This window comes from Myotis davidii, unplaced genomic scaffold, assembly GCF_000327345.1.
Source record: "Myotis davidii unplaced genomic scaffold, ASM32734v1 scaffold796, whole genome shotgun sequence".
NCBI lineage: Eukaryota > Metazoa > Chordata > Mammalia > Chiroptera > Vespertilionidae > Myotis > Myotis davidii.
Genome location: NW_006287809.1, coordinates 602,719 through 613,401, shown reverse-complemented (window position 1 = coordinate 613,401; position 10,683 = coordinate 602,719). Strand labels below are relative to the sequence as shown.

At 55.2% G+C, this 10,683-nt stretch overlaps 1 protein-coding gene across 2 annotated transcripts in view; it reads left to right on the top strand.

Annotated features, from left to right (window-relative positions):
* The first annotated feature begins 2,059 nt into the window (after positions 1-2,059).
* PVRL2 (poliovirus receptor-related 2 (herpesvirus entry mediator B)) overlaps positions 2,060-10,683 on the top strand; it is an 18,333-nt gene continuing 9,709 nt past the window's right edge. The window contains exons 1-4 of one of the 2 annotated variants that reach the window (XM_006759539.2): positions 2,060-2,707; positions 5,910-6,206; positions 7,257-7,374; positions 7,855-8,003. In XM_006759539.2, the coding sequence (XP_006759602.1) occupies positions 2,149-2,707; positions 5,910-6,206; positions 7,257-7,374; positions 7,855-8,003 (1,123 nt within the window). In that variant the 5' untranslated portion in view covers positions 2,060-2,148. The remainder of the gene's footprint in view (positions 2,708-5,909; positions 6,207-7,256; positions 7,375-7,854; positions 8,004-10,683) is intronic. The other variant, XM_015561215.1, reaches the window with a different exon arrangement.

Below are 10,683 nucleotides of genomic sequence, written 5' to 3'. Positions count from 1 at the left end.
TGGGCGGGGCTGAGGGGAGGGTGAAAGAGGGAGTGACTGTTTAGCGGCTTCAGCAGTTTCTTTGGGGGATTACAAAAATGTCCTAGCCCTGGCTGGTGCACCAGTGGTTAGAGCGAAGGCCTGAAATCAATTCCCAGTCACAGGCACATGCCAAGGTTGCAGGTTCAGTCCCCAAGCCTGGCTGGGGTACATGCGGGAGGCAACCAATCGAAGTGTCTCTCTCACATCAATGTCCCTGTCCCTCTCCCTCTCCCTCTCCCCCCTTCTCTTCCTACTCTCTCTAAAAATCAATGGAAAAAATGTTCTTGGGTGAGGATCAACATCAACAACAAAAAGTCCTAAATTGATTATAGCGATGGATTCACAACTCTTGTGAAGACAGGAAACACCATTGAATTGTACGCTTTTAATGGATGGATAGGAATTACATCTCAATCAGCCTAGGTTAAAAAATAAGATAAGTTGCCTGGCTAAGTGGTTGAGTGTCCACCTATGAGCCAGGAAGACACGGTTCCATTCCCAGTCAGGGCACCTGCCCAGGCTTCGGGGTCAATCCCCAGGGGGTAGCATGCAGGTGGCAGCCGATCAATGATTCTCTCTCATCATTGATGTTTCTATCTCTCTCACCCTCTCCCTTCCTCTCTGAAGTCAATAAAAATATATTAAAGAAAAATAAGATAGGCAGAGAGAGCTGTAGGGTTTTTTTAAAAAATATATTTTATTGATTTTTTACAGAGGAAGGGAGAGAGATAGAGAGTTAGAAACATCAATGAGAGAGAAACATCGATCAGCTGCCTCCTGCATACCCGCTACTGGATATGTGCCCACAACCAAGGTACATGCCCTTGACCAGAATCGAACCTGGGACCCTTGAGTCTGCAGACCGACGCTCTATCCGCAGAGCCAAACCAGTTAGGGCGAGAGCTGTAGGTTTTATAGAAAGGTGAAGGAAAGTACATTACTGTGCAGAAAAAGATGAAGACAGTCCTCGCACTTCAATTTATTTATTTATTTATTTATTTATAATCCTCACCCAAGGATATTTTTCTTTTCTTTTTAAAATATCTGTATTGATTTCAGAGAGGAAGGGAGAGGGAGAGAGACAGAAACATCAATGAAAAGAGAGTCTCATTGACCGGCTGCCTCCTGCACACTCCCTACTGGGGATCGAGCCCACAACCGGGCATGTGCCCTTGACCGGAATCAAACCCAGGACCCTTCAGTCAGCAGGCCAACGCTCTATCCACTGAGCCTGACCAGCCAGGGCCCAAGGATATTTTTCCATTGATTTTTAGAGAGAGTAGAAATGAGGGGAGGAGACAAAGAGGGAGAAACATCAATGTGAGAGAGACATCCATTGGTTGCCTCCCACACATGCCTAACTGGGGCCAGGGGTGGAGCCCCAAGGTGTGGGCCCTTGACCGGAATTGAAGAGCCTGAGATCCTTCGGTCTGAGGGCCTACGCTCTTCACTGAGCCAAACTGGCTAGGGCTCAAAACTTGTTTTTGTTTATTTTTTCTTGTGTTTTTTTTGAGGGAGAAGGAGTGGGTGGGAGGGGGGCTCAAAGTTTTTTAAAAATTTATTTTGGAGCCCAGCGGGTGTGGCTCAGTGGTTGAGCATCAACCTATGAACCTGGAGGTCACAGGTTCGATTCCTGGTCAGGGCACATGCCTGGGTTGCAGGCTCAATCCCCAGTATGGGGTGTGCAGGAGGCAGCCAATCAATGATTCTCTCTCATCATTGATGTTTCTGTTTCTCTCTCCCTCTCCCTTCCTCTCTGAATAAATAAACTCAATAAAAATATTTTTTAAAAATTTATTTTGGAATAGGCTATTTTTTTAAAATCAGTTTTGTTTCAGAGGATTTTTTTTCTTCCCACATTTAATACTGGAAAATTTCAAACATACATGTATGAGTTGGAAGAACAGCCCCTCCCAACTATACCTGACAGTATATAACATTTTACCACATTTGTTTCACCACTTTTTATGGTTTTTGCTGAAAAAGCATTTGAGAGTATGTTGCAGACATGACATTTAATCCTACATTTTCTAAGAAAAAGGAATACCATATAGCCCTCATTTGTTCAAACCATCTAAGAATATTAACAGTAACTCCATAATAATATGTCATATAGTCCGGACTCAGATGTTCCTAGTTTTTCACAAAATGTCTTTTCTGGCTGGCATTTTTGGACTCGTAACTTCCAGAAAGCTGAGCATGGTGTTTTCCCACGGGGCCCCCTCCGTGCTGGCCCCGCCCTGCCTGGAGGTCTGGGTGCTCCCCCCATCCACCTCTCTCTCTGCTCTCTCCCCAGGAGCCCAGAATGGGCGAGTTAGCATGCCTCCCGAGGTGCGGGGCCGCCTGGGGGACACAGTGGAGCTGCCGTGCCACCTGCTGTCGCCAGGGCCTAAAGGCAACGTCTCACAGGTGACATGGCAACGTCTGGACCCGTCCGGGAACCCTCAGAGTGTGGCCGCCTTCCACCCTTCCCATGGTCTCAGCTTCCCCAGCCCGCAGTTTGGCAAGGACCGGCTGTCCTTCCGCACCATGGGGCAGAGCCCCGGTGCCCGGCAAGGCTCCGAGATGCGGGACGCCACGCTGGTCCTCCAAGACCTGAGAGTGGAGGATGAGGGCAACTTCTCCTGCGAGTTTGCTACCTTCCCCCTGGGCACCAGTCGTGGAGTGACCTGGCTCAGAACCATAGGTAAGCAGGGGCGGGGATGGGGGGGATTGGGAGAGCCCCTTGCTGGTCTATTTCTGCTTTCTCCGCGGTCTTCAGTCAGTTGGCAAGTATTAAGCAAGTACTGTTTGCCAGATGCTGTTCTGCAAGCTGGGAATATAGCAGCCAACAAGGCATTCAACAAACATAGTATATTGAATACCTACTGTGTGCCAGGCGCTACTCTAGGCTCTAGGGATAAAGTCCTCCTGGAGCTTATACTCGAGTAAAGGGGTGCCAGAGAGTAAGTAAAAAGAAGAAGAAGAGTGAGTCAGGTGGCTGTAGGTGCTGTAGAAGTTGGTGGGGAGCAGGTTACAAGTTTAGGGAGGTCTGGCAATATTTGAACAAAAACTGGAATGAGGTGACGGCGCCGTGTATGTCTATGTAAGGGAAGAGAATTCAGGCGCGGGGAGTTAGTGCAAAGGCCCTGAGGTAGGCTGCTCCTGGAATATCTAAGGAAGAGCAAAGGAGTCTGTGTGGCTGGAGATGCATGAATGGGGGAAAGTCGGCAGGGACAAGGTCAAGGGAGGTGAAGGTCATAGACGGCCTTGTAGGCAACATGAAGACTCTGGCTTTTGATCTAGGAGAACAAGAGCTACGGAAAGTCTGAGCAGGGAAAGGTGTGACCGGACTTGGGTTTTCACAGGCTCCTTCCCGCTGCATGTGGGAGGCGAAAGTGGAAGCTGGGAAACCTCAGAGGAGGTGACTGCATAAGCCTGGGAAGGAAGTGATGACGACCAAACCAAGGGCGAGGCAGTGGAGGGGGTGGGAAGTATTTTATTTATTTTTTATTTTTTTAAAATATATTTTATTGAATTACAGAGAGGAAGGGAGAGGGATAGAGAGTTAGAAACATCGATGAGAGAGAAACATCGATCAGCCGCCTCCTGCACACCCCCTACTGGGGATGTGCCCGCAACCAAGGCACATGCCCTTGACTGGGATCAAACCCGGGACCCTTCAGTCCGCAGGCCGACGCTCTATCCATTGAGCCAAACCAGTTAGGGCGTGGGAAGTATTTTAGAGGGAAAGCCAGAGGATAATCAACTAGTGAACAAGAGAAATGCCAGAATGTTGTAATGCTCACTCGGCGTAAGAGATCCAGTGGCCTTATTTAGAGAGAACGGCCAGGGAACGCTGAAGAAGAAGGCTGCCCATGGGCTGCAGCCACAAGCAGAGGAACGGAGGCACAAGCAGAGGGAACAGCATATGCAAAAGCTGGGGCGTGAGAGCGAGCTTGACATGTTCCAGGAACAGAAAGGAGGCTGGTGGCAAGGGCTTGAGTGACCCTCGAGGCAGGAAAACCAACAGGGCCAGACCGCGTGGGCCTCACAGGCCGCGGTGGCCAGGAGGCTGGAGCCGTCAGAGGGGGTTAGACCACAAAAGCAGCCTGATCAGATGGTTAAGTTATGAAAAGATAAAACGGGGGGAGGGGGCGTTAAAGGCAGAGACACGGGCAGGAGATCAGACGGGAGAAGCATTGGCTTCGAAGAGGAGGAAGCGGTGCCGGTGACGGGGTGGAGAGAAGTGGGTGGAATGTAGGTACTTTTCGGAGGTGGTAGGGCTTGTCCCTGAATTGGAGGAGGACCGGGAAGGACTCCCAGCCTCTGGCTCCAGCAGGAGGGTGACCGGCCCCGCCCCTCAGTAAGCGGAATGGGCAGAATCAGGGAGGGCACTTTTTCCCCAAAGGATGCTATTTCTCGCTAAATCTTGGCGTTCCCCTGGAATCTCACCTTTCCCCAGCAGCTTCCCAGAAGCCGTGTCACCCTGGCCGTGTATTTTCCCCTCTCAGCCCCACAGCGTTCCGGAGGACTCCGCCGGACAGCCCCACAGTGTTTACTTCTCTTTTTAAGGAGCTGAAACCAGTCGTTTCACTCAACTCAAAGCACAGCTCCCCTCTCCCCGCCCTTCCCAAAGGTCTCTCTTGTGCAATCATTTGTTCGGTTCAAGAGACACACTGAGGGCACCTGACACTGAGGGCACCTGCGGCGGGGAGCGCTGGGCAGCCCGCTCTGCTTCCTGGAGGGAGCAGGTGGCGTGAGTGAGCGTGACCACTGAGAGAGTCAGGTGTCAGGAAAGCTCCGTGAGGAAGTGAGGATGGGAGCGGAGGAGGAGGAAGAGCAAGCCAAGGAGAAGGGAGACCAGACCCCCACGATGGGTAGGAGCAGGGGCGGGCGTTGCTGGAGCGGTCCGAGGACAGATGGTGGGGTGGCCAGGGCAGATGTGGGGAGGCCCCTCGGAGGCTGTGCTGGTCAGGGAGAAGGGGAAGAGGTGAACAGAGAGGAGGACTGTCCCGCATTCAGAAGCTCAGGAGACACCCCGATGAGGTCCCGAAGGCAGCGAGCGCTGTGAGTCAGAGCTCAGGGGCCAGTTCTGATTATGGACACGCATCCAGACCTACGGGTTGGCATTGTTCCTCCTGGAGGTTTTCATTCCTCCAAATGTTTTCCAAGAGGATGGGTGAAAAGGGCAAAAAAAATTGATGAGCTTCGGGTTTCTTCACTGCCTTTATCCCACTTCTGCCACCACAATTAGTGGTGATTAGCGGAGAAGAAGGAGGCCTTCAGCTGGACCTCTGGGCCACATTGTTCTGCGCTGGCTTTTCTTTGTTTTTCTTTTTTTTTTAATATATTTTATTGACTTTTATAGAGAGGAAGGGAGAGAGAGATAGAGAGTTTAGAAACATCGATGAGAGAGAAACATCGATCAGCTGCCTCCTGCACATCTCCTTCTGGGGATGTGCCCGCAACCCAGGTACATGCCCTTGACCGGAATCGAACCTGGGACCTTTCAGTCCGCAGGCCGACGCTCTATCCACTGAGCCAAACCGGTTTCGGCTGGCTTTTCTTTTTAAATCCCAGGCTCTTGGACACTCTGCTTGTCTAGCAGAGCAGGGAGCGGACACTGGCTGCAGGACATAATGGCTAGTGCTTAGGTTGAGCCGTGCGTGCCAGGCACCCGTCAGTGTATTTGGGTATCCGTGTATTTAGTCCACACAACCATTCCATGGAGCGGGCACTTTTATTGTCCCCACTTTACAGAGAGGGAACCGAGGTACCGAGTTGGGAAATCACTTGTGTCCAAAGCCGCGCAGCTGCTAAGCAGCAGGCCCGGGGTTTGAACACGGGCGTGGGGGCTGCCCCGCTCGGCTCCGTTGTGACCACCACCCCCTTCGTTCTTCTCCCAGCCCAGCCCCAGAACCGCGTTGAGGCCCAGGAGGTCACGCTCCGCTCGGACCCGGTGCCCGTGGCCCTCTGTGTCTCCTCGGGGGGCCGCCCACCCGCCAAAATCTCCTGGCTCTCGCCCCTGCGTGGGGAGCCCAAGGAGAGCGAGACGGCAGGGCCCCTGGCCGGCACAGTCACCGTCACCAGCCGCTACGCCGTGGTGCCCTCGAGCCAAGTCAATGGCGTCCAGATCACCTGCAAGGTGGAGCACGAGGCCCTGGAGGAGCCGGACCTGCTGGCCGTGACCCTCTCTGTGCGCTGTGAGTGCATCACCGTGACCGCACCTCTCCTGCTGTCCACGCCGGCTTCCCCGGGCTCTGTCTACACTGCCCCTCAGTGTTGTCCACCTTGGCTCTGGGCCACATTCTGCCCTGCCTACCTGCCCTTCGCCTGTACTTCCACCCCGGCTCCCCGGCCACAGTCACACACTGCCCCCGTGTCGTCTGCCTGGCTCCACGCGGCCACCGTCAGTGTAAACACTGCCCCCACTGTCTGTATCATCCACTCGGCGTCTACACTGCCTGCACCAACACTGTCTACACACACACACGCTCATTCACACGGTTTCTATCGACTTTCTTAGGGTCTCTACACCAACTCCTGCCTCCGAAAATGATTCCCATCCACCCCACTGGGCCCTGACAGTACTGGCCCCTTCCAGGATGTTCTATGCCAGCTCTTCCCAACACTGCGCACACGCACACCCCCTCATGCGGCCCGAGAGGCTCCCCTGGCACTGTGCCCACCAGCGCTGTCCTTCAGTCACCCACAGCAACACGCTCACCCTCCTCCCAACAACGCCTTCGCTTACCAGTGGTTCTCAGCCTTCCTAATGCCGCGACCCTCAGGTTGTGATGACCCCCGATTTCATTGTTACAAATTGAACATAATGAAAACATGGTGATTCATCACAAAAACAGTATGCAATTATATCTGTGTTTTCCGATGGTCTTAGACGACCCCTGTGAAAGGGTCGTTTGACTCCCAAAGGGGACATGACCCACAGGTTGAGAACCACTGGCTTAGACCAAGGCTCAGCCAGATTCCCTTATCTACGCTGCAGAGAAAATAGCACAGTTGGTAGCAGCCCCCAGGGTACTGCCTGCGCTGAGAAAAACTTCCCCCAAGTGGTGGGAGCGGGGTCCCTGTACTGGCCTCCACAGACACACCGGAGGGATTCGCCCCTGATGGTTCCCACAGGTTCACCTCCTGCCAACCTATTCCATTTCTATAGGATTCCGTCTGTCTGCCTGCCTGTCATCCCCTTTGGGATTCTCCCCTCTCTGAGCCAATCCCCCTGTTTCCTCCAGATCCCCCCGAGGTCTCCATCTCTGGCTATGACGACAACTGGTACCTCGGCCGTAGTGAGGCCACTCTGAACTGTGATGTCCGCAGCAACCCGGTGGCCACAGACTATGTCTGGAGCACGTGAGTCCTGGGTGGACCTGGACTCCTGGTTCTGAGGGAGGAGGGTCTGGGGGCCTGGACTCCTGGGTCTGAAGGAGGAGGGGCTGGGGTCCTGGGCTCCTGGTCTGAGGGAGGAGGGGCTGGGGGCCTGGACTCCTGGGTCTGAGGGAGGAGGGGTTGGGGGCCTGGACTCCTGGGTCTGAGGGAGCCACAGTGAGGAGGTGCTGGGGGCCTGGGCTCCTGGGTCTGAGGGAGGAGGCAGGGGCCTGGACTCCTGGGTCTGAGGGAGGAGGGGCTGGGGGCCTGGACTCCTGGGTCTGAGGGAGGAGGGGGTCTGGCTCCTGGGTCTGAAGGAGGAGGGGCTGTGGCCTGAACTGGGAATCCTCCAAAAGGAGGGAGCGCACAGCGCAGGGTCCCTGGAGCCTGGCTCCTGAGGGCTGTGTCATCAAGGCTGTGCTCTGTGGACCCCTGTCCCCCTCATGTTACCCCCACATTCTCCAGGACCTCAGGCTCCTTACCAGCCTCAGCAAAAGTCCAGGGCCCCCAGCTGATGGTCCACCCGGTGGATAGGCTTGTCAACACCACCTTCATCTGCACCGTCAGCAATGCCGTGGGCACGGGCCGGGCCGAGCAGGTGGTCCTCGTGCGAGGTGAGTGGGTCTCGGGGGCGGCATGTGATGACCGGGTCTGTCCCCAGGTTCCTCTCTCTCGGTTCTGGGCTGTGCTGGGGGAGGCTGTGCCGCCGGCTGGGTGGTGGTGGTGGGGGGGTCCTGACCCGCCTGGCTGATGGGAGAGGAGGCTGATGGGGGTGTGGTTTCTCTCTCTTGCCCCCAGGGGGGACCTGGGTTGGGCTGATAGAGGGTAGGTGTTGGCAGAGGAGTTTTGGAGGTGGAGGCCTATGCTGGGCGCTTCCTGGAGGGGAGAGGCGGGCAGGGAATTCAGGAAGAGACCAGTGACCTTGCCTGGGCTCCAGCCAGCGAGACGCCCACAGACTCACACCACTAACCCTTGGAGAGACAAATGAGGCAGATAGGCGGAAACAAACCCGAATTTCTTTTCTTTTTTTAAAATATTTTTATTGATTTCAGAGAGGAAGGGAAAGGGAGAGAGAGATAGAAACATCAGTGATGAGAGAGAATCATTGATTGGCTGCCTCCTGCACGTCCCCTACTGGGGATCAAGCCTGCAACCCAGGCATGTGCCCTTGGCCGGAATCGAACCCGGGACCCTTCAGTCCACAGGCTGACGCTCTATCCACTGAGCCAAACCGGCTAGGGCTAGACCCAAATTTCTTACGGTGAATGCTGGTCATTTCTGTCTGGAGCCACTGGCAGTGTATGTTGGGGCGTTTGTGTCTCTGGAGTTGGTACTTTGGAAATGGTGACTGATGACGAAATGGGTCTGGGGGTGGAAAGTTCTCCCAGTCCCCTTGATGCGAACTCAGAAACACAGACCCCAAGACACAGCCAGAGAGGAAGAGCTAAGGCAGACTCAGCCTGTGCAGTGGGGTTGGGATCTCAGCCGTGCACACACACACCTGGAGCGAGGCAGGGACTGTCACAGGGCCGGGCACCCCGACACTGAGACACAGACGGACCCCATGGCTGGGAGCCACAGCCAGCAGGACCGGTGTCTACAGACACACCCTGTGCTTGGAGATGCATTGGAATCAAAACAACCTCGCCCATAATGTAGCCCACACACTGTTGTCACCACGACACCCCCCCAAGCGGGCAGGGGCACAGCCAAGACACTGAACAAAACCAGATATCAGCCAGCCGGAGCCCGAGAAACACCCCTCGTACCAGGATGAGCCATTCTGGAAACTCCCTCCAGCGTGGCTCTCTGTGACACATACCTCTGTGGACACACGACACGGGAACAGTGGCCTGGCCCCCTCCCAAGCACGACCACAGACCGGTGTGAAGATAGACACAAAAGACGGCTGGAGGCAGACCCCCCAGACAATCTGACATCACACGCATCTAGAAAGACACCCGATGACAACAGACCTCTCTTGGGGAACGCAGACACTCGCCAGGAGATATGGTGGGCCCCCTCCAAAACACGGTCACAGACAACACGCTCAGCTGGCCAGCTCTCCACATGGTGTCCTGCCCGAGCACACACACACACACACACACACCTGAAGGGGCACACGACCACCGGATGTGCTGGGGGAGGGGAAAGGGTCGCGGGAATCTGCAGTTCACATGCCGTTACATCACCGCTCATATCGATGTGGAGAAACTCCACGGCAGACTCGGGGTGCACACCCTCGGAAACTCCCAAAACCCACTAGAGAGGGTCTCCTTCAACCAACTGTCATCTGACGAATACTAGTTGAGGTTTCCTCTTGGCCAGGCTTTCTCCTTGATGCTTTCTCCTCTGCCAACAAGTAGCCTCGCCCCGGAAGAAACTCCCCGCTCCTGGCAGGAGGGTTCAGGGAACACAGTAGTGAATGAGACACAGTCCCTGCCCTCCCAGCCACACCCAGAGAAGTCGGCTCCACCCACCCAGCAAGGCACCCAACGGAACCTCTACCCCAGAAACACACCTGAGAAACGGGTTCCGCCCACACTCAGAAGGCACCTCCGAGGGCTGCAGCCTGCACAACACAGACACAAGGAAACTTAAGGGCCATCGGAGGAATACACAGCCATGAACACATCCCGCCGCCCCCCAACACACACACACACGCAGAAACCCCAGGGTCGTCCACTGCTGGGCGCACACCAGCTCCAGAGTTCAGCCCTTTGGCCGTGTCCACCCAGTGAAACGTACCCCGAGGCCCGTCGGGGACCGGGGGCCAGGGATGCACACAGAATCACTGCCCCGGAAAGACACCCCCTCCCCTGGACTATCCCAAAGCTAGCCACAGCCCGGGGGGGCGAGGGCAGTCAAAAATGCCATAAAGCCACACCCACAGGTAGATGCCAACAGAAACACACGGACAGAAATCCTGACCCTGGCAGTGAGTTTGCCAACAAGTAGCCTCGCCCCGGGAGAAACTCCCCGCTCCTGGCAGGAGGGTTCAGGACACACCACATTCCCCCACGCACCCAGACCCAGACGTGCTGTCATCGCCTCGTGTGGGCTTCACGCCGGTGCAAACGTGGGTACACAGGCCACACCGCAGGCTAGACCGCCCCTCAGGGAGACTTGGGGAACTTTCAGCCCCGGGCTCATGAACACTCGCTGCTGTCTCAGTGCCGCTCCGGGAGCAGGCGGCTGCAGCCGGTCCCAGACCCACCTAGTGCTCAGGGAGAGACGTATATTTTCCCCAAAAAAGGTTCACAAAGTAGTACTTACCCTTCGTACTTGAGGCAC